Genomic DNA, 25,907 nt, shown 5'->3' with positions numbered 1-25,907 from the left:
GGCCCTGGCTGTGTCCCTTCATCGGCTGAGAGCTCTGAAAAGAAAGAACGAGATTGACGTGTGAGTGCCCTTTTCTATTCATAGCCATAGTTCAGTGTCACAGTTCTGTTGTGGGTGAATACTGAGGGACTGGCCTCCACTGAGCCACGGTCCGTTGTTGAGCAGTGCGGGGCAAACAGCACTTCCTGTCTGAGCTCAGGACAGGAAATTTTCTCACGCGAGGGAAACGGGAAAAGCGTCTCCTTTATCCACCCATTCTGACCTCTACTGTGAAACACTTTTCACTCAAAATGAGCTGGGATTTCTTGTTCTCACTGATTTTTAAAAGTATTTTTAATTTGGAATCACCATTTGGAATCGTCATCAGCCATCACGTAATAACGGCAAAATGCATTAACCTTAATGACCAATTAGTATTTGTTTAACTATTTGTATTTCACCATCAAATGCTGAAAATGTACAGAATTTGTTTTAAATACTTCTTGCATTTTTTATTTCTTCATATATTCTTGCATATGCATGGCATGTCATGGTTTATTTGTGTGTGTGTGTTTGTGTGTGTGAGTATATACTTCTAGTTTTACTTAAAAATAATCGCAGACACAATTGTATAGACATCCAATAAATAATGGAATTGTAATTAAAACCAAAGGATGCTGTTTTGAGGAAAGTCAGGAAAGTAAAAGTCACCATTGACTGCATTTAAGACAAATGCAACAAATGACTGCATTTAAAACAGACTCAACAAGAAAAATTAAAATCTTGAATTCTTAAAGAGATACTCCCCACATCTTAGAAATATTTTATTCTGCTTGCCTTGATAACGACGTGTAACTTGTGCCATTAATTTTTATTGTCTGGCGGAAATATCTGATGATGTTTCCTCAAAATTCATTGTTCCTTAAATGTCATCAAAAAAGAAAAAAAACCCCATTCACAATCCACACCTTCAACCCCACGGACAGGATAAACAAATGTATTTTGGAGCGGCTAAAATAAGACTCCTTTTAAGGAGAGGTGAATAAATATACACAGATTTTAACATCATGCCCTGAACTTGCTGGTACTCACCAGACACTGCGACCAGCAGCACTATGCAGACCAGGATAGTGTGTTTCATGGTGCCTCTGAGGTTGTCCTAATGAGAGTGTGACTGCAGGTGTGTTTGCCCCTGTTTCTGTCTCTGTTCTGGTCCCAACTCTCTTTAAATGGAGCTGGACCCTGTCCCCACAGCACCCCTCTACCATCCTCTGCACACACCAACATTTGGTTGCGCAGGTTATTCGTGCCTCCAGAACTGGGATGGCAGGTATGCCATCCAGCCAAGTTACGCCTTGGTGAGGTGGCAGGCCTCGTACCTATACAGCACTGAGAGTTTGCCACTTTTCAGGGTTTCCTACAGAAATAGCCAGAATGGCCACAGGCTCTCAGCACTTAAAAACATTAACTTCTGCACCTGCTGACCTTGTGTAGACACACAGAATTCAAAAACAAATTTACACATTCTCAGAATAAAGCCCCAAATTTAGGGGATTTTGTGTTTTTTCCTTCTTCTTCTTCTTCTTCTTCTTCCTGCTGATTACATCATCACAAATGATCCAGGCCCACAAATAATACGTCTCTCCATTGGACATTTAGGTACATCAGCCAATAAAAACATCAGATACACACACAAACTGGACGTACGTATATTTAACCAAAATAATTAGTGCCTACTTTGGCTACTTTGGTGGTGGCCTGTTGGTAACGTGCTTGTCTACGGGATCTTTGGATGACTGAGAGACACGAGGTAGAATACTACCTGAGACTCAGGAAAATCTTTAACTCATTACGCAAGCTTATTTGCTAAATAATAATTGCCTATTTCTTTGAAGCTATTGCTTTTGCATCTGTATAATCTTTGTGGGAACTCATCTGTATTCCTGAAATACATATTAATTTATTATTTTGCATACAAACTGCATTGTTTCATGACTCAAGGTGAGTATCGTTAGTCTCTCAGTGAGCAAAAAGACCGAATACAAATGGTATCCAAATGTTTGAAGGGATGGAAATCTAGGTTGACAGATGTTTTGACATAAACAGACTAGGTTAGCTCTATTTACCACTCATTTCGCTCATGTTTTGCCCTGATATAGCCTGGCTATGTGCTAGCCGGCTAGGAAGCTTTCGCTTTTCAACCAAATCTTTCACTGAACATTTAGATTGTACATGTTTCCATCTAGGTTGTATATGTTACCATTTATGTTTGGTTAACCGGCTAGATTTGGTTGAAATGTGAAAGTTTTCTAGTCGGCTAAGATTTTTGAAGTGGTTTTATTTTGAAATTCCTTAATCATAATTCTTATTGAGTGATACTGTGAGATGCCCGCTCTATGGATAAAAAGTGGAATTTGTTTGTGGAAACAGAAAGTTTATTTTTGATTCCAATCTGAATTTTCCCATATATTTACTTTATGTGATTTTTGGTGTGCTATTATTTTAGAAATTCCCCACTGAACTCACCTGACTAATCAGAAACACCTGTGAAAGCAGTTTTCCCAACCATTATGGCACCCTGAAATGGGGCGAGGGCCGGGGGGTTCTATGTGGTGAAACCAAACTGTATTAAAATAGCCTTTAATAAAAGCTGAGAATCTGCACTTTAACCACATATGAATGGTTTGATTACAAATCTGAAATTATGTACATAGAGTACATAACCAAATCAAGGAATAATATGGCTTTTTTACAAACATTGTGGGGCTCACTATGTATATTACAAACTACAAAAGTTAATGTGGTAAAGAATGGTGTTTGTGTGTGGATTACTGACGAACTGAAAGATATTAACCAATGGAAGTGCTACGAGGATAGCCTACAAGGCACACAGTACAGTAAGAGGTATATTTACAGTTGTTTTATCACTGTAGTATTGTGCAACCAACATTTGGTAGCACAGAAATTGTAAAATATAATTTTCTGTCATATTCAGAACTTTTGAATTACTGCCATTGTCAGTGTTACTTACTAAGGATTAATTGCATGGCCTGGTTGCTTCAGTAAAGCCACAGCACAGGCATTTCCCAACAGCTTAGACGTGTGCAATAAGGTGACAGGCCCACAATGTCTTCAATGAGCTGCATGATCCGTTCACTTCTCCCTTTACGTTTTGACACAGAGAGGGGGCGTTTCCGATTATTCCAACCGTGTAGTTCATCTGAATAACCGCAAGATGGAGACACACTCACAGGAGCTCGGAGTTTCAGTCCTATTCATGCCTGCGGTTAGGATTAACTATAGCTTTCACACGTGCGCCTAAATACACACATGGATTAATATATAATGGAACATTACAATTCTTTTCTCTGTGTACATCAAAAAAAATTTAAATGGCAAAGTGGCAAACAATTGTACCACTTTTCAAAATTAAAAGGCACCGAAAACGGTTTCATGAAAACAAAATTTTCACACAAAATGTTTGGTTGAACATATTAAGGGCACGATTAATAGAAGGATTTGCATAGGTGTTTTACAAATGGTTAGTATATCAAAATGCAAATTTTCACAAAACACTTTGTATTAATTAAGGCTTCCCTGTATTTTATTTTTTCAACCGAAAGGTCAGGTAAGTTTTTTCAGCTTTTAGGCACCATCTACAGCTGGAAAATATTCTTCAGGGACTTGTTCAGAACTCATTACCGGTGGAAATAATGCATGTAACAGTTCACTCCTGGTGAGTTTTCCATTAAGAACACAAGATTGAAAATTGTTATTTCTTGACCGCTCTACCGCAGACAAATGTGTAAGTCAGAGCTCCTGCCATTTATCTAAGACAGATGGAAGATGTTGGAGTGTTAATTCTGTTGATAGATACATAATACATGATAAATATACATATATACATTCATATACAGAAATGCATGAAATGACTGAGCCCTTGCATCCAGCCAAGGGTTACCTGAAAAGCATGATGGATATTCCAGGGACAAAGCTGCTCTAGGCCTACTCCATACAATGAACTGGAAACACACTGAAGAGGCTCGTCGAAGCAATCAACACATCCCACTGTAATTCTGAATACAATGAGGGCTATGCTATGAACAGCCCATAATAATAGGTTTGAAAAATTGAGATTTTAAAAGCAATGTGACCCCTCTGTCTCCTTTTTACATGCGCACCCTATCAGTCCTTTCATTCAAAGGTATAATTATGTATCTTTCCTTCTTTAATGAACCTCATTCATTCATATTATGTCAGGAGAAAAATAACAAAGAGGAAGCCCATTGTACTGTTAATTATCGCAGACCCACTGCCCAGATCTTAAAATAAATGACAAACAGAAGTAAGATAATGAGCAAGTTGATCTGGAAATGATGAGAGAAACTAACCTAAACTTGTAATGGGGTCAATGAGCATTTATGTAAAAACAATGCCATTTGCAGTCCATGCCCCCATTAATATACGGTTCCCTGGCTGAATTGCTGCAATCTCCCTCCTGATCAGAACCCATGATAAAAAGTTATCGTCATTTCTCTATTTTTTTTTTTTTTTTTTTTTAAGCTGATCTTTATTTAAGTTTCTCAAATGTCATACATCATCACATTTGCTCTTTGATAAAGTTCCCAGGCAAAATCTCTTATACTTGGAACATTCTGCTCTGAGAGACGTTTTTTTTTTTTTTTGGCCTTAACTTTGTTTTCCTTCAATTTAATTTATACTATAATCTATACTTATATTCACAAAAAAAAAAGTTTTTACATCACAGTAATATATTTTTTTCAATATAACCACACAGCATTGTGGGTAAAGCTCAAGAATATCCATTTCACAGTAACGTCGCTCTTTGTGCCCCAATTAACAAATGTCTCAAAGGTTCATTGCGAGGTCAGTCAGGTGTTGAGCAGGAGGTTTTTTTCTTTTCTTTCACGCCTCTGTTCTTTGTGTTAATGAATGATTAGTGTCGTTCACACTCGCCACCACAGCATTATGCAGGAGAGCAATCAGACACAAACAGCGAAGGTTATGGCCTATCGTATTTTTTGACCATTTTATTATGTAAGCTTGATTTGCAATAATGTGATGCGGTGGTTATGCAGCTCAATTTGCAATCTGTGGGTTCAAGATTTGAATGTTGCTTGGGGTGCTTTGCTGCTGTACCCAGGAGCACTCAGATGCAAGGTTTTTCAGAAAACATGCTAGCTTTATGATTGGACAATATATAAAACATGACCCCCAAACAAAGGACACCTACGGAGCTAAAAAAAATGCAATTTTTAAGGATGATATCTTGTCTGGCCTCATCTATGTAGGTGTTTCGCAAATTCTTCTTCAATGAACTCAAAAATGCAGTGAAATTAATGACGAAGCAGAGCCAGCCACTGGCGCAAACACTCACAGGTTCGACACCTGGGTGGCACACTGCCGTTGTACCCTTGAGCAAGGTACTTAACCTGCATTGCTTATATATCCAGCTATATAAATGGATGCAATGGAAATGCTACGTATAAGTTGTATAAGTCGCTCTGGATAAGAGCGTCTACTAAAACGCCTTTAATGACAGTGCCAACTTTAGGGCCACAATCATCCCTGGGCCAAAAAAAGTCAAGTTTTTAAAGAAAATTTTTCTAGGGCCACCAAAACCCAAGGGCCGGATCTGAGTTGCGGGGCATACATTATATGCAATACTGACCTACTGACTGACTACAATGATGAGGAGGTGGCAGTGGGAGCACCCTACTACGACTGAGCGTACACATCTGTGACACTGGTGACAGGAATGCCGTAGAACTTGTACAGAGGAAGTAAGAATCGCTCGTCCACATTTTTGGAACCAGCTTCTGTTGCGGCTTATTTAACCCACTAACTCCCACGACAACATTTTTTAAAAACCAAGAAGCTTGTTCACTACAGGAAAAAGGCTACATCTCCGGTGATTTAAAATAAATAAATAAAAGAAAAATGCTGCATTGCTTTGCCAAAAGTCATCTGGTCATTGATCACTGGGAAAGCACTGTTCTGACAGATGTCCCGACTGTGCCCCAAATAAGTGATTGGTTGCTGCAAGGTTTGATTGGCTGAAGGGTGTTTTTTTTCTTCTTCGGTGGAAAGAAATGTGCAGTGGGTAGATGACAAACATCTGAAGTTCTACTTGCTCAGCGTTAGGATAAAGTTCACACTGAGAGAGACACAGAGAGAGGGTGACCACATCAATAGATGGCACCAGTGATACATAACTGTGCTGAAGTGGTGAATCACAATAAAGCTGTCATCACAACATTTGCCACAGCGGAAATTGTATTATCAGTTACCACTATCAAACTGCAGCAAGAGAAAATTGTGAGTGATGTCATTCTTTTCAAGCATTTTACTCATGTACTGTAAGTCATCTGTCTACAATGCCCTTTAAGCATTTGTTACCGATAACAATTTCAAAGCATTCATAATTTGCCACCTAAAATAAGCATAAATAAACATTTCAGCCCTGTGAACTTAAACTTTGCTATGTCACGTGAGACAAATTCAGCGAAGGCCTTTTAGTCTTTTTGATGCGCGCTCTCGCGCTCCCGAGGCTCGTTTCCGCTGGTTATGACATCACAACCCCTCCCCTGCCCGCAGCTGCTCGCTCCCCCAGAGTGCCTCGCGCCGTCTCATTCCGTGAGAAGAAGTACATCCACCTCGAGACGGGCAGAGGAACAACAAGATGGCGGAGTGAATGAGTTGCGCTTTGGGACGAAAGCAGCGACTCTGACTATTCACAGGACGCCGGCGGGAAAGTAAAGTCGACACTACTCAAACGGACGACACAGAAGCCATTAATCGTGAAAATAACATCGCCCTTCGCGCTGAGGCGTTTTGAAGAGGAACGGCGTAATCAAGAGGGCTTGTGGACTGCCGTTGGTGTCCTGTCGCTAGCTAGCTGGCTTGCTAGCTGCCATAAAGCCTGGACTAGAAGGCTTGGTGAAAGGGATTGAGATATAGCTAGAGAGCTCGAGGAATTACCTTGCGAATCCTCACTTCATAGCAGTGCTTATTTACACAAATTTAAACTTCGGTTTAAATTCGTGCCCACTTCGTTTTCAATATTGGCTACCAATCTACCGATACATAGCTAGTGTGCTAGCAACATTGTTTCTCGTACGTGGTCGCTGACGACTACACCGGGGCTCTTTATGTTCTGTTAACGAAGACACCGAATAGGGCAGCGCCGGATCGATCCCAGTGTATCTTTTTGAAACCATCGAGTGTTGGCTCGTTATTTTGAGGGCATGGCAAGCAGTAGCGGCTCCAAAGCCGAATTCATAGTCGGTGGGAAATATAAACTCGTAAGAAAAATTGGATCCGGATCTTTTGGTGACATTTATCTGGCAATCAATATCACGAATGGAGAGGTAAATGAACATGTCATTTTGTTTAGCAAACGTTACTTCGTGGTCAGCTAGCGAGCTAACTACAGCGGTGGTCCATAGCCCTGGCTAACTCGCTAGCTATTAAATAATTTGAAATAATCGAATTATATGGCTGTGTTTGTTATTCATTGGCGTAACGTACATATATAGTCTATGATAAATAACTCGGTACGGTAAGTTACGGTTGTATGAAAACTAACAGCTAGGTAAGCTGACCTGTCTATTTACCAACTAAAGTAATTATCCGCATGTCTTGATCTGATTTAGCTAGCTAGCTACATTTACGTTAACTTGCACATATACATACTTAACTAGATTTATTGATAGTTATGTATAACACCGATATAATAATAGCATATTTTGTGTTTCAGGAGGTTGCAGTAAAATTGGAATCCCAGAAAGCCAGACACCCACAGCTATTATATGAAAGCAAATTGTACAAAATCTTACAGGGAGGAGTGGGAATCCCACACATAAGGTAAGAATCTAGTCTACGCTGCAGAACCGTAGCCAGTTCATATTTTATAACCGAAAGAACATGGTCAGAAAGGGGTTCCCCGCCATCTGGCATACATTTATTAAGATAACTAAGTAGCGGTAATAATAGCTAATAATGCAATGAACTTCGTGAATAAGAGTAGCTCATTTAGCCATTCGAAGTGGTAATGGTTTGTAGTCAATCCCAACTAACTAACGTTTTCTAGGTAACTAAGCATTCACAGGGCCATTTGTTCTATGCGATAGCCTATTGGATATGTAACCGTCTTATAACACAGCATAAGCTAGCGTTAGATACATGTTTCACGGTTTTTTTATGTAAAATCATCCACGAAACGTAATTAATGTTTTGATTATTTCCCCCAAGAAGATCGCATTATTTACAGTATTTTTTGTGGTGTAATGTAATGTAAAATGTCACGGGAAAGTGGCAAGCAATCGGCGCAAGTTGCAAATGGCCGCTCCTCTTTTGTTGTGTTTGTTTCAACATGTCTTCCTGCTCTGTTATAAAATGGCGGCTGTGAGCAAGCGAAAGCAACTTTGTGGGCCTACGGGCATTGTTTTCAAGGTGACTTAGGAGGTTACTGCCTAGCCATTGAAATTGAATTAAAAACTGGACTGTCTTTGTAGTGAAGTCGCATCAGCTACCGAAGTTTGGAACGTATGTGGGTCGTCGTACGAAAACACCCCATCAGCCATCTTAGGATCTCCAGCTAGCTCGGCTAGCCAGCTTGTGGTTTTAAAGCTGGTTGGCTCATGTTAATTTGCTAACGTTTGAAAGTCGGGGAAATGAATATGTATTCCGACTGATCGTTGTGTAGGAGTATTCATTGGTAGTTGATACATACATTAAATACTCCAAATCCCTGTTTATAACCACGATTTACCTAGCATGAAATTGTATCAATCTCTAGGCAACCCTGTTTTTTCCTTTCCAAGGCAACGTCACCAATTGCATGACATCTTGTTCGCGATGGCTGGTTTATGATTGGGTTACAGTAGCCTGTTGGGTTCTCTAGACTGGTATTTATTTGGCAAAACCTGCTTTAAAGGACATTTTAAGATGGTTGGCAGGCTAAATACAAATCCAGTTTGGACAGAATATCAGATGGAGGACATGCATGTTGTACCCCCCACCACAAAACATTACACAGGAGGCTAATTGGCTGCCTTTGTTCAGTGAACCTTCTCATCGCAATTTTTTCTGATGTTCTTAAACACATGTCATAATTGTCCCAAGCAATTCATTTTTCTCAACATCCACAATAAAAACATACAACCTTGTTAGTCGGCAGGTTACTTAACCAAATCTCCACCCTACAGTGCTCTGAAATTCTCCAGTGTGTAAAAAGTATTATGTTTGTTTGGGTGGGTTGGTACGAGCATGTTTAATCCGTTTTGGTACCTTAGTATCCATAGCACCACAAAGAAATTTTAATTTAAACAGATATTCTCAAACAGACGCTCTCCATGATTTCTTCATTGCTTTGTCACAGGCTAGGCTGAGATTGAGGCTAGTTCAGAAGTTTCTCTGGTCTGTCGGTCAGTCACTGCATTGGCAGGCGCTGAGGGTTCTGTTCCTGGGTGAGTTAGAGAGCCTGGTATTGCGGTTAAAACTGTAGGCAGCGCCTCAGCTAATCCTCCGCTGAATGTTTGACAGTTTTTCCCCTGATTAAGCTTGGCTGTCAAAGTGAATAAGGGTCAGGGTGATCACGCGGCTCTGCCGCATAGAGGGATGGGTAGGATAGATAAGACTACCGATCCCCCCCCCATGATCCATTAGGGTCAGCTCTTTCCAATCATGCTTTTACCAAAATTATGGATCTATTACTACTCATTAGATTCTCATAATCTTGTAGGCATTTCTTTTTTTGTGTTAAACAGTCATTGAAAATGACTTCACATACGTGTCCTTGTATAGGCCTACTTCTGTGATTGGTCTTGATTGGATACGTTGTTGGTTAGTTAAAAAACATATTTTTTTTGATAAATGGGAACTTTTCTGTGATTCTAATTATCTGAAGTAGTTGGGATTACTGGCCTATACACAGATGGTAAAAATGAAAGGTTTACATTTTATGCAGGTATCGCTGCGTTGGTACAACTAAAGAAATTTTGTAGTGGCGTTTTCTGTATGCCATGCTTTCTCTTCCCGTAAGTTAGGCTAATTAAATATCCGTGGAACTGGAATTGCCACTATGTACGAACATTTGAATAGTATGGCCTGTTTTGCTCAGCACTTAGCCTAATTCAGATGCAACACTGCCTTTTAATGCAAGTTCTCTTCGTTTAATAAGGAACCGACTGTATCTTCCTGTTAACTGTAACCTGGTCATCCGACGCAGGGAATGATAAAGCCTTTAAAAAAAACTTTTAAAAATATATATATTTTTTTTTAGGTCTTGTGCTTGTTACCCCCAGATCTTTGGCCTTTTAGTAGCAGTTAGAAACTTGTATTGAGGGTGTTTAAATTTGAGAGAGATAGATTAACCAACCATTGCTTGCATATAAAATTATATGTGCTGAGCTGAAGAGCAAATAAATGTAGGATTTCCATTGGTTTTGAGAAGCACTGTTCCCTAAGATGACCTGAGTTTGTGATTGTTGGTGTTATATTAAATTAATATTTCACTCTCCATTTACTGCAATCCCTGGTTTTTAGTTCATAGGCCCATTTCTGAGATTACTTATTTTTAGCTGAATAATGTGAGAAGGCTTAATGATTGGATTTTGATGTCCTAGTGGAGAAAAACAGGTCAAATAAACAGATTTATTTGTCTGGCTACAAATAGGCCTACCTAATGCCAGATCTAGCAATCCCCCACCCATTTATGGCCTTTGATAATTTTCATACCAGCTAGCTTGTTGATGAGCAGGTAACAGGTGAAAGTGGATGTGCGTTGACTGTTCCCTTGCATTCTCTGGACTGGGGTGTAATCGACTGTAGTGAAAGTGATGCCGTTTGTCCTTGGTGTTAATACGTGTTACTTTCTGTCTATAGCACTCGTTCATATATAATCATATATTTATGATTTGTGATGTGACAGCATTACTAGGCCTGTTAATCCACATTTTTTAGAGTGGAAGTGCAGCCAGGAGGATGGCTGTCTTTGTGCAGAAGCCCTTAAATGGCAAGGTGGCTCAGTTTTGAATACTTTCAAAACCTGTTTCCCCACAAGTTCTGTTTCCTTCTCGGAACATAAATGCTGGTCTGACTCCTACTGTAAATCCAGTTAAAAATGACAAATTGCACCCGGCCCAGTTGAAGCATGTAGCCCTAATTAAGGTTAAAGGAAGGTGTTGGATTTTTGTCTGGCATGGTTTTCTCTCGGTCTTCAGGATGATTGGCATGCTTATTTCCCTTAATTAGCAGTTTTCTGGTATGGAATAACTGAAAAAACACTTTCTCTGCTGTGGTACTCTGCTACGTGGTATGTGGAAAATGAGTTGACATTATGACAAGTGAACCCCAAGATGGAAAAAAGTGTGTGCATTTGCATGCAACTGTGTTATGATGTACGTTATGTAAATGGCCTACTTGCCCAGCAACTTTGTGCAGTGCTCTGCCAATCGACATTCTGGGCCTTTGCTGACAAGGCACTATTGATAGGGGGCTGTCTGCCAGACAGTTTGCCATACCGTCTCATTCAAGTGTACCTGGCCTTTTCTGTCGGCTTCTGGGCTGTACAGAACTGCCGCTTGCCTTTTCTTTTGAATGTCCGCAGCAGGTGCGTCTGCAGTGTTTCTCTGCCTGTACAGCACCAGCTGTTAATGCTGGACACAAAGTAACCGACATTTTATAATTTTTAAAAATTTATTTTTATTTTTTTAACAAGAGAATGGAATCTGCAATTTGACATGGAGCCTAGTAGTTACTGTGGAAACAATTAATTGTGCCTGTGATCACTGTACCCAAGTCCTGGGTGTCTCGATATGTTTGCCTGCGGTTAAAATGCACTTAGCCTAATTGGTATAAATGTAGTTTGTATTATTGGACAATAATTTCCTCAATGGGCCAGACCAGGACTGTGGCTGATTTTATGAATGCAGTTTCTGCGGCAGTGTATGACACTCGGTGTTGAACAGTGCCATGTGTGTAGCTTGGTTCAGTCTGCAGACCCCTCCTAGCACACCCGCAGTTTCCCTGCTTTTGGTACGTCCACCCGTCCAAATGCAGCTAGCGAGCAAGGTGGCCTATGCATTCTGGGGGGGTTAGGGTTAGGGTTAGGGTCTCTTCATTTAAATAGGTTTGGAAAAACCAGTTGCGTTTAACGTCGTTTGCCTTCAAAATGCACATTCCAGACTGCAGTTGCCCAGCTGTTCCTGCCGTGGCTTGAGGTAATGCATTTAAAACTACTGTACATAACGCTCGTATTGGCGCCTTCTTGGCCGAGGGCAGACTGCGCTGTGAAACTAGCTGCACGGTTAGCCATTATGGTTAGCGTGCTCATATCCAGGTTGGTGTGGGTTTCTGCCTGTATTTTACCACTTGGCCTAATCCATTCATAAAAAAGCACTGTGCTCTGGTGCCTTTGTTGTTAACCACCTCTACTGGTTCCGTGTGCTGCACAAGCAAACCGATGTTAGTCTGGCTAGTTAAAACATTGGTATCATTTTCTGAATCATTATCAGCCATAGTCAGGCTGAGAATTCAGTCAGTGAAATGGCATTACTCTCAGTTTTCAGTTTTGGCTTGCTTACAGTTTTTGAGGAGAGCCTATTTTTCACGACTTTCCTCGTTATCATGATACTGACACCTCTACTTGCTTTTTTTAGGCCATATTGAAAATGCAAAAATGAATATGATCTTGCAGTTTCATTGCAAGTTATCAAATGCTAAGTTGACTAGCAAACATTGTATTTGATTGAGTGGAAGCACCCTATAATGAAGCTGTTTTACTATGGCGGCCGTGGCTTTGTAAAGGCGATGTGGAAGTCGCTTCTCCTCGGTACCCTGCCCAGGCTCCTGGCCCGGATGCTGCCCAGATGAGTAGGGACACCGCTTTAGAGTAGCCAGACACAACTGACGTAAAAGCGGCAAGACTGAGCTGTACGGGCTGAACCATTTACCCAGCATCCCCGTAAACTAACGCTGGTTCCAGACCAGTAAGTCAGTGGGCCAGGTTTACCGCTAACTGTAGCAGTTATACAGTTATTCGCGGCCCTGTTTCTTGGCAGGTGACTTTTGTATTGAGCTTTGTTACGCGCTCCGTGGGCTGCCAAGGGGAATAATGAAGCCGTTATGTAATGGGGAATTTGGAGCCTCTGGCCTCAATGGCTTGGGCAGTTGCTTTGTTTTTCAGGGACATCAGCATGTTCCCGGTGTCCTCAAGTTTGAATGAGTTCAGCCCTCAGCAATCTATGGCAGCGCTCTCCGCCTGCCAGATGTGTACTCGCGTACTACTTTTGTGTGCAAATGCTCTCGAGTCATTTTCAATAAGGAGTCCCTTGACTCAGTCGTGGCTGATCCAGCCTAATAGCCTTGATACCCTATTTAGTGTACTAGCAAGCCAAGTGTACTAATGTGTTTTTTCTTTTATTTAAGAAAATATATATTCAGCTTACCCCTCTGCCCCACCCCACCCAAATTTTGGAGTGTGTCATTTGCAGCTAGCGGCTCTCCTCTGAAACGCACTATGCTAGCCGGCTGCATCTCTTCCCACCTCGAGCAGTAGCCGCACATGCGCAGTGCCTTTGTGGAGGAGACCCAGTCATACGCGTGCTCAGTGAGCTAGCCATGGGTGCCCGTAAGGCTGACGGGTCGCTCAAGCAACGAACTCTGCTAACCCAGGCATCTGGGTTCCTCCCATATAACCCTTGGGTAATGCAAAGCCCATTGCATGCTACCCCTGCTGGGCTGCCGGCCACCGTTGGCACTGCTACGGGCTGGATTCAGTAAGAGACTGTGGTGCCCACAGTATATTAATGTTTTATTGTTATATCCGTCTGTATACCTATTGAATGTCAATGCAGATTTTCTGCTGGTGTAGAAAATATGTAAATTTTATTTGTATTTAAAAAAATCTAAATATAGCGATATGGGGGGGGGGGGGGTGGTTTAATTGAAGTTTTCTGAAATACGAATTTGCTGCAAGGCTTGGCAGTGTTGCCGTGACATTGGTATAACATGATAGGGGGAAACTCTGTGGTCTTGCTCTTGGCTGCCTGGGGCTCTTGGGCAGAATCCCAGGGCTGTGGATCACATCGTTACTTTAGGCTTCTCTGGCCAGGTGAGACCCGATATGAGGTTGGGAGACCGTGGTCATGGATACGCCCGTCCTCTGGTGGCAGGGAATCTCTCTGAGTCACCAGGCTGGAGGCGGTGGAGATCTGTTCAGCTGTTATGACTGGGCTCTGATACGGGAACCTGCTCGTCATCATCGCTGGACCGTTTTTTTCCTTTTTCTTTTTTCCTTCTCCCTGTTTCCTGAATGGCACACTGAAACAAACCAGTTCCGGGAGTGTGTGCGTGCGTGCGTGTGTGCACGTCTGTGTGGATGTGTGTATGTGTGCCTGCTGGATATTAGGAATGTGTGTGTCTCTGTGTGTGTGTGCGTGTGTGTTGGAGGTGGTGAAGGTGGCTAGGCAGACACGGTGGAGCAAAGGTCTTCCAGCCCTGATGGAAATTGAGCTAGCTCCTGCATACACAAAAACTGTAAACAAAAACCTGCAGGGGAAAACCTTCAGCTGCTGTGTGTGCTCCATGTAAGCAGGTCTGCCTCCACCTTCTTAAAATGGCTGAACTCTAAGCTGAGACTGCTGGTTCTGCTTGATCTGGAGAAGCCTGGGGATATTCAGTTTTATTTGAACCATCTTTGGGGAAAAAAAAGGGAAAAACAAACCAGCATTTTTACATTAGTCACATTCCAGTGTTTTCATTATAGTTTGTGATGAGCATTTAAAATCTAGTTGGAAATGTGTTTAACCAAGTTAGTTTATTGAAAAAAAAAAATTAAACTAAGGCTAACGGTATAAACTTGGCTTAAGACAAAAATACAGGAAAGAAGTACTTTGATCAATTTGTTAAGCATTTTCCATTGTGATTATTTCAGTTCAGTTGCATGTTTTTCCCAGTTTGGAATATCCAGTTTCCAACTTTAAGCTCATCATGTCTGCAGAGTCCTCTGTGAGGTCACGAGGGTTGTGACCAGCAAGCATGCGCTTAAAAAGTGCAGCGTCAGCTGACCCGGTCTTCCCCCCCCCAGCAGCCTGCCTGCTGAGCCACCTTCACTACTTTGCTGCCTGGCCGTGCCACCGAGAGGTGGGCAGCGGGCTCCATTTGGACAAGAGTTGAGGCATTAGTTGCCAGGTTGATGGTTCCCTGGGTGACGCTGGCCAATCGCATTATCCCATTATTCCACAGTCCTCCTGCCCACAGTCGTTCCCAGCTCAGGCCCCCTGGCAAGACTGTCGTGGCACTGCAGATGTTCCGTTACTGGACGTGTTTGCTGTTCATGCTGGCTTTGTCTCCACTCATCTCTTCATTATGGGTTTTCTGGACCATATCATTGAAACGATGATGGTCTAAAACTTTACTTAAAACTAGGGTAATCCTCCTAAATACCCTTTGTCGTCCAGTCCCCAATTATGCACTGGGGCTTTGTGCTGTGCCTGGTTTTTAGTTTATGTATTGCTGGCTCACTGATAACAATGGATGCGGTCTCAGAGTCCAAAGAGCAAGACAGATCTAACTCTTTGGAGCTTGTTTACGTGACCAACGATGTTTTTTTTTTTTTACAAGAAATCAGGGGAGCGATGGATTCTGAGCTTCTCACACGGACTTGCCAGTAATATGTTACTTATAAAATGATTTCAAATGAGCTTGTGTTTAAGTTTTCAAAGAAATGACTCCTCAATGTGGATACCTACAGTAATAAATTCTGCCTCCAACCAATCAGATGTGGTGACCTGGTATATTGAAGGGCAAAGATCTTCTGGCTTGGCACTGACTCCCCCAGTACTCCTCTGTATCGCTGTAGGAGTGCCAGAAGCTCCCATAAAAAGCTGTGGACGACAGGACAAAGAAAACATGCAGTTCAGAGGCTCATATTGTGACAGCCCTTTCATGGCAGATAAGGCGCCTCACTGTGGCAGAGATTAGGTTTCTGAAAGAACTCAGTATTGCTGCGCTCTTTGCAAACTGGGTTCCAGATGCACTTTGAATAATTAAGAAGTGCCCCATAACTTGCCGGGTTCCACAATTAGAAAGGCTGGCTTGTTGAGGTTTCGCCCCTGAAGCCAGGTTCCTTTGCATGAAAATCCTTTGCATTTTATAAACCATAAGCTCATTTATTTACTCTGTTTTGCCCTCTTGGCTAAGTGATTAGCTCAGGAGAGTGGAGAATCGGAGAGGGGGATGGGTTAAGGCAAGGGAGCCATATGCTTTGCATATGTCTACAGCTGATTCCTCTCCCTTTATTTGCAGGACCTCTTTTTTTTTTTTTTTTGGGGGGGGGGGGTGGCTGGCATTCACCATTTGTTCTGGCCTCCCTGCCTCTGTTTGCATGGGTGTGTGCACATTGCTTGGGAACCGTGTTTGCCAGTTCAAAGTACGACTCCACCCTCCACCACCCCCCCCCCCCCCCCCAAGCTGGCCTATTGTTGCGATTGTGTAACGAGCCAGGCCGAGTATAACGCCGGTGATCTTTCGGCCGCTTGGAGGCAAGGCCTCCTGTTTCTGCCTCATCTCAAAGGTGTAAACCGATACGGACGTGCGAGCAGCGGCAGCAAAATGGCAGCCGCACGTTCGCCGGTGACTCGTCTCCCCAGAACCGCCCTTCTTTGTTCGGGGGGGGGGGGGGTTGAGTTTTTGGGTCGGGTGGTTGCCCGGCAACCGGGGCTATTGAGTTGTTGGCGAGGTCCGGGACTCCCGGTGACCCCTCGCGGAGGAGCCGACTGGAGAGAGAGTCTGAATTAAACCCGAGACGTTCAAACGGCACGAGTTCCTCTCGCAGGTCTCCGCTTCACAGCTTTGCTTTACCCCAGGAGCACAGGTTCACACTTGTCACTCTTCTTTCAACAAGTTGTGGGGTCATTGTGGTCTTGGAAGGAAGGAAGTGGGAGAAAGTGCTCAGAACATGAAAAGGTTTGGGTTGGGTCCGCAACTCGTGTGCTCTTATGGCATTGTATTGTGCAAGACGATATGCCATCTGTGTTCTGGGGATAGCTTAAATGTCTGACTTGGAACGGCCCAACCGTGTTCCTGGAGATCTACCATTGTATAGGTTTTCACTCCAGCCCTTACAAAAGCACACCTCGTTCGACAGGAAGAGATGAAATGGAGTGAATGAAATGAATGCCTCCACAGGAATGATAGGTCTTCAGGAACAGGGCAGGGCAGCCCTGGTCTAACCTGTAATGGGACGAACGCCCTAAACTTTATCAGAGTATTAAATTACTAGCAATTCTTTACACTGGGATGCAGTGCATTGTACAGTCTAACCGCTATACAATAGCTACCTGGGTTTGAATTGAATGTGAATTTTGAAGTTTGTCCATTTCCTTTTTTTTTGTGCTGCCCTAGCTAATGTTTGCCAGAAAATGTATTACCGTATATTCAGTTACAGATGTGATCTAACCCAAAAGTGGAACATTTAGAAACAAAGTTTCAAACATTTAACCAAAAGGTTCAAATAAAAACACAGGTGCTGCACAGCAGTAGAAAGAATAATCGCACAATTCATAAATGCAAATTATTTGATTTTTTTGTTTTTAATTTTTAATATTTTAACTTGGGATATGTGAGAAATACATGCTCATTAAGCAATGTAATAGCAATTGTGAAGTTGAAGAAACTATTGAAGGGGTCTAATTGTGTGGTGGTTGTTTTCACCTTTCCTTAGTTTCCCTGGTCCTTGTAGAACAAGGATTCCCTTCTGTGTGCAGCGGTTTTTTTTGGTTGATTCATTAATTATATTTAACTTTGAGTGTCCATTTCTGTAATATTTTTAATCCATAAAGAGCTTGGTTAATGCGGGCAGTACAGCCAAGTATAGATCAATGGTTTTCTCACCCTTGTTAACTCATTCTCTTCCAAGTGATGTAAGTTTAGTCTCTTGAAGTTTGTTACTAGCTTGTATTCATTTTTCAAAGCATTAGTTGGTGTGATGTGTCAGTACAGGCAGTCTTTTGGCAATTTTATTTAAGGTGTTGGCTTTAGAAGTACAATCTTGTCATGCTCAACGACTGTTATGCTTACCAAAAGGCCTAAGGGCAAAACTGGTATCAAAATATATTTGCTGTTGGAACCGTTGATGAAGCGTCACCAAATCATATCAACCATGCCCTAAAAATATATCGTTTTAAAAGCCCCATATTTTTTCAATTACAAAATTTATGTACCCGTCTGCTATGGTTGCATGGCTGTCGTTGTTAATGATATGGTCAGAATTTGTCTGTGAAAGAGACTTTTTGAAATTTATTACATTTTTTTTAGGTAGTGCAGATGAAACGGTTTCCATTCCGGTGATGTTCTCTAACACCGCTTCCTGGAAGGGATGCAGTTATCTCTGATTTTCTGAGCTTTTGGTATCTGAATGAGAAATGAGTCACACTTTTTTTTTTTTATATATTTTACGTTTTATTTATATATATATTTTTTGAGTGGAATGCTCTCTCCCCGATGCTGTGAGTGCGCCAGGATCTAGCATTGGGCTGTGATCCCGCTCAGAATGTGATGCATTTCCCAGCAGCAGGTTTGCGTATGGGGGTGTCAGCCCTTTGAATCCTGCTCTGGGATTGGCTGAGGCCGGGAGGCCTCCCAGATCCTGACCTGTGAAGCTTGTTTGCCACGCTGGGCGAACGCAAGACTGACGGCTCGTGTTCTCTCGTATTTCATTGGCTCGTTGCATTTGCCTACGTACTAATCTGTACAATCATTTTGAGAGGTTCTTGTGTCTCGTGTGTGAAAATCTTTTTAATTTCTTTGCGCCAAAAGTATTTGTCATTCTTAAATGCTTCAGTTGGCTTTCGGGACCAGTGAAGAATCCAGTCAGACAAAACGCCTTTCATCGCTAACAGTCATGTTGAAGTGCGTTACTTGACCACGCAGTTTTCCCCAGATGCAATAAAGCGGTCAGTGTTCTTATGGCGTTTATTTGTGACACAAACTGTAGGACTCTGGGAACCCCTTTTGTCTGTGGAATATGTTAATTTGATATGCACATGAGTTGATGTTTCAATCTCCCTTGTGCCTGGGAAATTCAAATACCCCCCCCCCCCCCAGAGGAATTTTTTCATGTTGGTGAATCTCTGGAGCCACGCTGCCGTGAGCTCTGCTGCATAGGCTTCTAGTGTTGATCAGTCTCATCATTCCTTAATGGAGGCATCGGTGCCTCAGATGGGCTTGGAATGAGCTCGGCTCAGGTGCCCTTTGTGGGTGTTTTTATTTCCCTCATCACATTATGCCCTATGCGTGTGATCCTTTTCTCCCCCTGTTTGTGTTCCATTCAGAGTGATGTTGGTGGTTCGCATGTGGTCGCTAGCTTAGCACACTTCTCTCCTGTCAGCTGCTTGTGGATATTTTTGGATGATTTTCATCGGCGGGCAACAGTTCTGTCATTATTAGCCAGGACTGTCGTTTGGGGCTTTGTTGGACAAACCAGCAATAGAAACTGTTCATTAATTAAATTTTGTCTGTTCCCCTGCCAGGCAGCTTTCTCGAACATTGTTTATTTGATGTATGGGCGCATAGTTGGACATTTCCTGTTGTAGCCCTGGCCAGAGGAAATGTCCACATGTACCCAGGTTGTGCTCTGCCTTCTGTTGGCTGTTACACGTATGGCTAGCTGGCTGTTCATTTCATGGCTTGTTTTCTGAAACTAATTGCTGCAGAAAGTCATTGTTGATTTCTGGGGGGGGGGGAGGTCAACTTCAAAATGCCTAAGATATCAGATAATTTCTCTGATTCATAGCAGAATTTCCCAGAATGTTTATAGGTGAAAGGTCCATTTCCTCACCAGTGTTTCCAGAATTTCACGAGGAGACATTAATTTATGGATCCCTGGGATGCGTCCGTACGTGCAGCCTTGCCTTGCCCCGTCGTGCCTGTCGAATCTGCCCCCCCTTTGATAGCGCGCTAACCGATGGGCGCTCTTGTTTCTTTGCAGGTGGTACGGCCAGGAAAAGGACTACAATGTCCTAGTGATGGATCTGCTGGGCCCCAGCCTGGAGGACCTGTTTAACTTCTGCTCGCGCAGGTTTACAATGAAAACCGTACTAATGCTCGCAGACCAGGTAAGCTGCTCCCGGGCGGGGCCGTTTGGAGGAAGTGGAGAGACCGTGGTGTGATTACGGAGGGTTCCCAGCCACACCTAGTCAAACCTGTATTTGTGTTCCGAAATGGCCCTTTTGGCATTCACTCAAAGTAAAACAAAGACTACTTTTAAAAGGTTTACCAAACGTGGCCTGCGCCCTAATTTCTTTTTGCGGCACAGAAGTTATGCCGGTCGAGAAATGGACTGGAGAAATATTGACTTTTTTTTGTTTGTTTGTTTGATGTGCTTGACTTCCGGCTGTGAACTGAAACAGCAAGTCCTTTGTCTTCACAGATGATCAGCAGAATCGAGTATGTGCACACAAAGAATTTCATCCACAGAGACATCAAGCCCGACAACTTTTTAATGGGTATTGGCCGTCATTGTAATAAGGTAAGCCCTCGGTACTGGCTCCCGCAGGTGGCGGGGAGCACGCGTAGCCTTAGCTTGATGAAGCATGACGAACTGCTGTATGACGAGCAGTTGTAGCCTGATTCAGTGTACAGGGGTATGAATCTATTGTCAAGTAGCCTAATGAACTTAAATAAGTGGCTCCCACTGCAGTTCTTTTTCCCCCTTGAATTTATTTGAATCTACAATACCAGAAATATACTGACTCCATAAGTAAATGTTCATGGAATCAGTGCTTCATGTTTTTGACGAGTCTGGAAAATGCATTAATTTTTAAATAATATTATTTGGCACTGTAGTCTGATTGACCTTTTACATCCCCAGAAGGTAAAGCTTTTTTGAATGGACATTGGCTTTTTACAGCATGACGACGTGTGATGCCAGCTCTTCCTATTGGCCTTTGGGCGTTTGCTAGGAAGACAGATTGCGAGCAGGTTGTCGGGCGTTAGCCTATCGCCGGGCTGGAAGATGCCACGTGTAATGCAGGCAGACTTTGATGCCCAGCGTACCCTTGTGCAGTCTGAGCTTTCTTGTGCTTGGGGGTAAAGACGTGCATCTTGGCCATGGCTTTCTGTCTGAGGTCTTTTTTTAATTGCCTCCCCAGGAGTGAGACAAGGCTTCTGCATGTAAATCCTACTTGTAATCCTACTTGTTTTTCCCCTTCAGCTGAACATAATTTTGAGGTATATTCTGTGTGATTTCTTTCATATTTATATTGTACCTTTTAAAGTTGCCTGGTTTTTATTTTTTGTTGTAAGCACAATCGTTAAATAAAAGGAGCCCTTGCAGACAGGCAACATTTTGGCAAAGTTAAAGCATGATGTGCGTGAGCACGCAACCAACAGCGTAAAAAAAAAAAAAAACCCCTTGGGGGTTTTCAGGGTTACTTTGAAAACGGTAGATTTAGAGGGGGAGGGGGGAATGACATGGTACCTGTCACTTACTATTACCATCGAAGCCTGTATTACCATTTTTGGCAGTGCTGTCTGGAACTAGTTGTTTACCATTGTGTGTCTGTGTGAATGCCAGCCTCAAGCTTTTTATTTATTTTTACACACATACATGAAATATCACATTTTTTTACACTGGAAAAAAGAAAAAAGAAACCCACACCCTGTAAGTCCTCCCCCTCCGGAGGTTGTGATACCCCGTCCCAGTAGTTCCTACGGAAACCGACCACGAGATTTCGATGGATGGGGAAGACTGGATTAGCAGCCATAGCTTTTTACAGCCAAAAAAAAATCTCTCTTCTCTGGTATTGAATCAACAAGCTCATTCCATTTGAGCTCATCCTGCTCTCTGCTTCACCTTCCTGCTTTATTTCCATCAGGGGTGCTCATGGCCTTTCCCAGCTTGTCTCTGTTTATTGGTCCAGTCTAGCTGAGGTGGTGGGAGGGTCCATCTTGTGACCTACAGACTTCCCCACATTACACAGTGTTGCCCTGTGCTTAGCTGTTAGGCCCTGGGTAGTTTAGAGAGCTGGTTTCGCCTAGGTAAAGAACCCTATTCCATTCCTTAGTTTACACCCACCTCGTAAACAGTGGTGGGGTAGAGGTAGATTTCCTCAAATGGCCTGATTTTCTGGCAGGCTCATTTGTCCACCCTTCACTTAACTCTTCCTACTTAGTCTGTCCATGCCAAATAAAATTATGCCACAAAGGACAAAAAATATCTAGTACGTGGCCTCCATCTCCTTATGTATGTGCCCAGTTTGTGCTTCATGCACACGTACCATTAAAAGTAAAAAGTAAACATCCCCTGCCCCTGGATCGGCTGCTTTTTTTTCCACGCTCTGGAAACTGCTGCTCAGCCTGGCATCATTGTGGCCTATTTGCTTCTGTAATTTATTATTTTTGTTATTTTCCTTCTTTTTTTTTTTTTTTTTTTGTCTGAGCTGCTCCCTCTAAGCCTCAAAAGCAGAAACCGCAATCGTTAAAAAAAAAAGGACTGTTCTGTTGTTCGTTTTCCTCTGCTGTGCACAAGTCTGTTGCATAAAATTCACGCCTACAGAATAATTCATGCTCATTAGTTGAACTGCATGCTTTTTTTTTTTTTTCCCCCTGTTTGGCCCTTTTGAGCTTCTCTTTGCCTGGTGGGCCTCTCTGAAACTTGCCAACGCGTTCTACCCTCTTCCTTACTGAAGTGTTATCCACCTATTCAGTGCCCTCCCCATTACAGAAAATGACAATGTCGCATTTGGTTAGTTGCTTTTTGTTATTGAAGTGATTTCGGTGCGGCGGGGGGTCGAGTTTGGGTTTGCTGCTTTTTTTTATTTTTAAAAAAGCTTCTCATGCCTGAGTTTATAAAAACGAGCGTCCATTTTAGGGAATGGCTTGAGAATGTGCCCTTTTTTTTTAACCCTAGCAGTGCCCGCAAAACCAGGCTGTGGCCTGCCCGTTCTGTCTGGGCAGAGTCGACCGTCCCACGCTGTCTGTGGGGGTGGGAGTCCTCCCGGCAGAGCTTGTGGTGTCGGGCGGCACGGCTAGCGTTAAACGCCGAGTGTCAAAACGCCACTGCAAAGTCAAAAAAGAGAATCAGGCTTGGAAGTGTAAAAAAAACCACAGCTATGTGTAGGGGGAAGCAGGGTTTATGCCAAAGCTCCTAATTTCCTGGTCAACCTGCCAGAATGGCTTCTGAAGTGATGAGCAGCGCAGTCTGCGTATCTCGCAGGGGTGCGGCTTGTAGCCTAGCCCAGGGGTGTCGGGGGGCCACCGTAACACGTTCCCGTCCGTTCCAGACCGCTTCCCTTTCGCTTTAATTGGTCCAATCAAGTTGGAAGTGTCGACGCATCCACACCAGCAAATTGACTTAGAGGTGCTCCCGCTGGTTTAGGGTTTTCTTGTCTGCGTTGCGCATGTATCCTCTGCCGTCGTTTCACCTGTAAAAAAAACGAAACGATGGCGCCCACTGCGTAATCTGGAGCAGAAGTTAGCGGGGGTTGAGACAGTGGAGAGGGAACAGTGGAGAGACACCCCTGGCCTAGCCCTGGAGTCCGTGCGGAGACGGCCGCTTGTAGCCCAGGCTCGCTGCCCCCCCCCCCCCCCCGAAGTAAGGGCTTTCGGCAGTCCGCAGAAACTCTCTTCCCGTCTTCTCTGTCTCTCTGGTGTTGGCTAGAAAGCTTTGCTCTCCCGGAAAAGGAGGACGGCCTTGTTGCTTTCCCTTCGGGCCTCCTCCCGTTCTTTTTCTAAGCCTTGGTGTTGCCTGTCTGCGCTGGCCGTGTGGGGTTGTCAGCAATACTGTTTGATGCACTGCACCCTCTATTGTCTGTTCAGTGTTTAGAATCTCCAGTGGGGAAGAGGAAAAGAAGCTTGGCTGTTAGTTCTTCTCAGGACCCATCTTTCTCAGGATTAAACCAGGTCTGAAACCACAACCGCCTCATAAATATATTCCCCCAAAAAAAAAATTTATTTTGGAGTTTTTCCACACTCCAGTTTTTTTTTTGTTTTTTTTTTTAAAAAAAAAAAGCAAGTCTTTTTTATCATTTTGATTTGATCAATAACCATTAACAATTGTTGGCATTTAATCCAGACACACATGCTAAACAGTTTGAGGGATTAACACCTAATCCAGATTGCAGGCATCTGTGTTCAGATGGCTGAAGGACATGGCAGCGAGCTGAATTTGAGGGATTGGGGGGCGGGGGTTGGGTTGTGTTGGGCCGGGCCGGGTCGAGTTGAAGTTAAAAAGTTTTGTGGTAGCTCTTCATTTGCTCTGTCTGTAGTTTTCAGGCCGTCGTTCAGATAAGTCCCCGTCTGGTCTGCGGTTTGAAGTTGTTTACTGGTGTGGTAGTCTGGGGGGTGATGTTGCAACACACGGAAATGTCAGATGTGCTCTCGTTGGTGAGCGATAGTCATCATCCCCCCCCCCCCCCCCCCGGCCTCAGAACGCGTACTTCACCTGTGCACTCACCAGGAAGTGCGAGATGAAGGCGAATGGCGATGACTAAGCACTGTGGCTATGAGGACAGGACGGTTCTCGTGTTTCGCATCTGGAGTGGATTGTGACCGTTCCTTCTTGTTGCCCGTCTGAGAACTGCGATACCTGACTCTTGGGCCTTTCTGAAGAGGGGGCCGCCCTAACGGAGCGGGCTTTGATGTAACTTGTGTGGGGAAAACCACTGTGATCAGAATCTGATTGGCTGACCTTAATGTAAACCCCACCCCCCCCACACGGTTAGCAGTCGTGCAGATCCTTTAGCTTGCTCACGTTTTCTCCGCTACTTGTTGTCATAGTGGGCGTATTCCCCCGAAGGACATGCCACGAGGGCGGGGGCGGGGGGATGCCCACAGGGGAGAGGAGGGCATGGCGGACGGAGTTTACGTGGTGATGCGTCTGCCTTTAGAGGTCAGCTCGCAGCACGCACTGCTGACGTCAGGACCCGCTGGCCCCCCGCCCGCCCTCCTGGCCGCTGACCCCCCCCTCCCCCCCCCCCAGGGCTACAGGGGGGATGAAAGCGTGGGCCTCGGGTGCGAGCGCGGAGCCGCTGCCACTGCAGAGCCACAGCTGGGACTGGCAGGAGGGCGCGGTCTGGTTTTACTGGCCTGCTGATTACTGGGCTGCCACTTCCTGCTGCGTCCCTGTGCTCGTCCTGCAAGGGAGCTTTTATTTATTTTTTTATTTTTTATTTTATTTTATTTATTTATTTATTTATTTTACTTTTTAATTAATTTTATTTGCATTCAGATACCAATATCTGAATGCAGACAGTTTTTTTCTGTCTAATCTGACACTGAATTTTTACATTTATTATTTATTTATTCGTTTATTTATTTTTTTGCATCTTTTAGGATCAGACCTGAACCACCAAGCAGACTTTTCATGCCGTGAAACCCACGGTCAAATGAATGTGTTTTTCCTTTTGAGCGCTAGCTGCAGTTCATCTGTGTCAGTCAGACTGCGAGTTAAAGCTGAACTGCAGTTTTAACACACTAGTGCCTGTCATGCGTGCGTGCCACTGTATGGTGTAGGAGGGAAAGCTCTGTTTTTCTACGCTCGTCTTCTCGCAGTCTTTTGACGTGGAATTTGATTTCTGACATTTCTGGCAGGGTGTTTAGAGATTTTACTGCGCTTCGTCGTGGGAGGGGGTTCTGTGCAAGAAAGTTTAATCAGTTTTTTATGCAAATTTCACTGGTAGATGGAACTGACTTTCACTTTTGCTTTTGCTGAGCAGTCCAGACTCTGTGTAGTAGAGAGGGAAGGGGTGTTCTCACAAATAGAGAAGTGTGCTTTGTTTACAAGAGACCACTTCCTGAACACGAAAGCAAGTGGCTTTTGGGGGGGGGGGCGGCGGTGCAGAGCACTGTATTACGTGTCATATCTTCAGCACATGATTCGCAAAACATTTTCTCAGTCTTGA

The 25,907-nt window shown here is 43.5% G+C and overlaps 1 protein-coding gene across 4 annotated transcripts in view; it reads left to right on the top strand.

The window, feature by feature from the left end:
- Positions 1-6,616: 6,616 nt before the first annotated feature.
- csnk1a1 (casein kinase 1, alpha 1) overlaps positions 6,617-25,907 on the top strand; it is a 33,969-nt gene continuing 14,678 nt past the window's right edge. For 2 of the 4 annotated variants that reach the window (XM_064329411.1, XM_064329410.1), the window contains exons 1-5: positions 6,617-7,370; positions 7,760-7,866; positions 19,994-20,120; positions 20,435-20,533; positions 23,824-23,907. In XM_064329411.1, coding sequence (XP_064185481.1) covers positions 7,248-7,370; positions 7,760-7,866; positions 19,994-20,120; positions 20,435-20,533; positions 23,824-23,907 — 540 coding nt within the window. In that variant the 5' untranslated portion in view covers positions 6,617-7,247. The remainder of the gene's footprint in view (positions 7,371-7,759; positions 7,867-19,993; positions 20,121-20,434; positions 20,534-23,823; positions 23,908-25,907) is intronic. The other 2 variants (XM_064329408.1, XM_064329412.1) reach the window with 2 other exon arrangements.

The sequence above is a fragment of the Anguilla rostrata genome, chromosome 3, assembly GCF_018555375.3.
Source record: "Anguilla rostrata isolate EN2019 chromosome 3, ASM1855537v3, whole genome shotgun sequence".
In the NCBI taxonomy this organism is placed as follows: Eukaryota; Metazoa; Chordata; class Actinopteri; order Anguilliformes; family Anguillidae; genus Anguilla; species Anguilla rostrata.
Note: the sequence above shows the minus strand (reverse complement) of the source record. Positions and strands in the feature narration are given on the sequence as shown.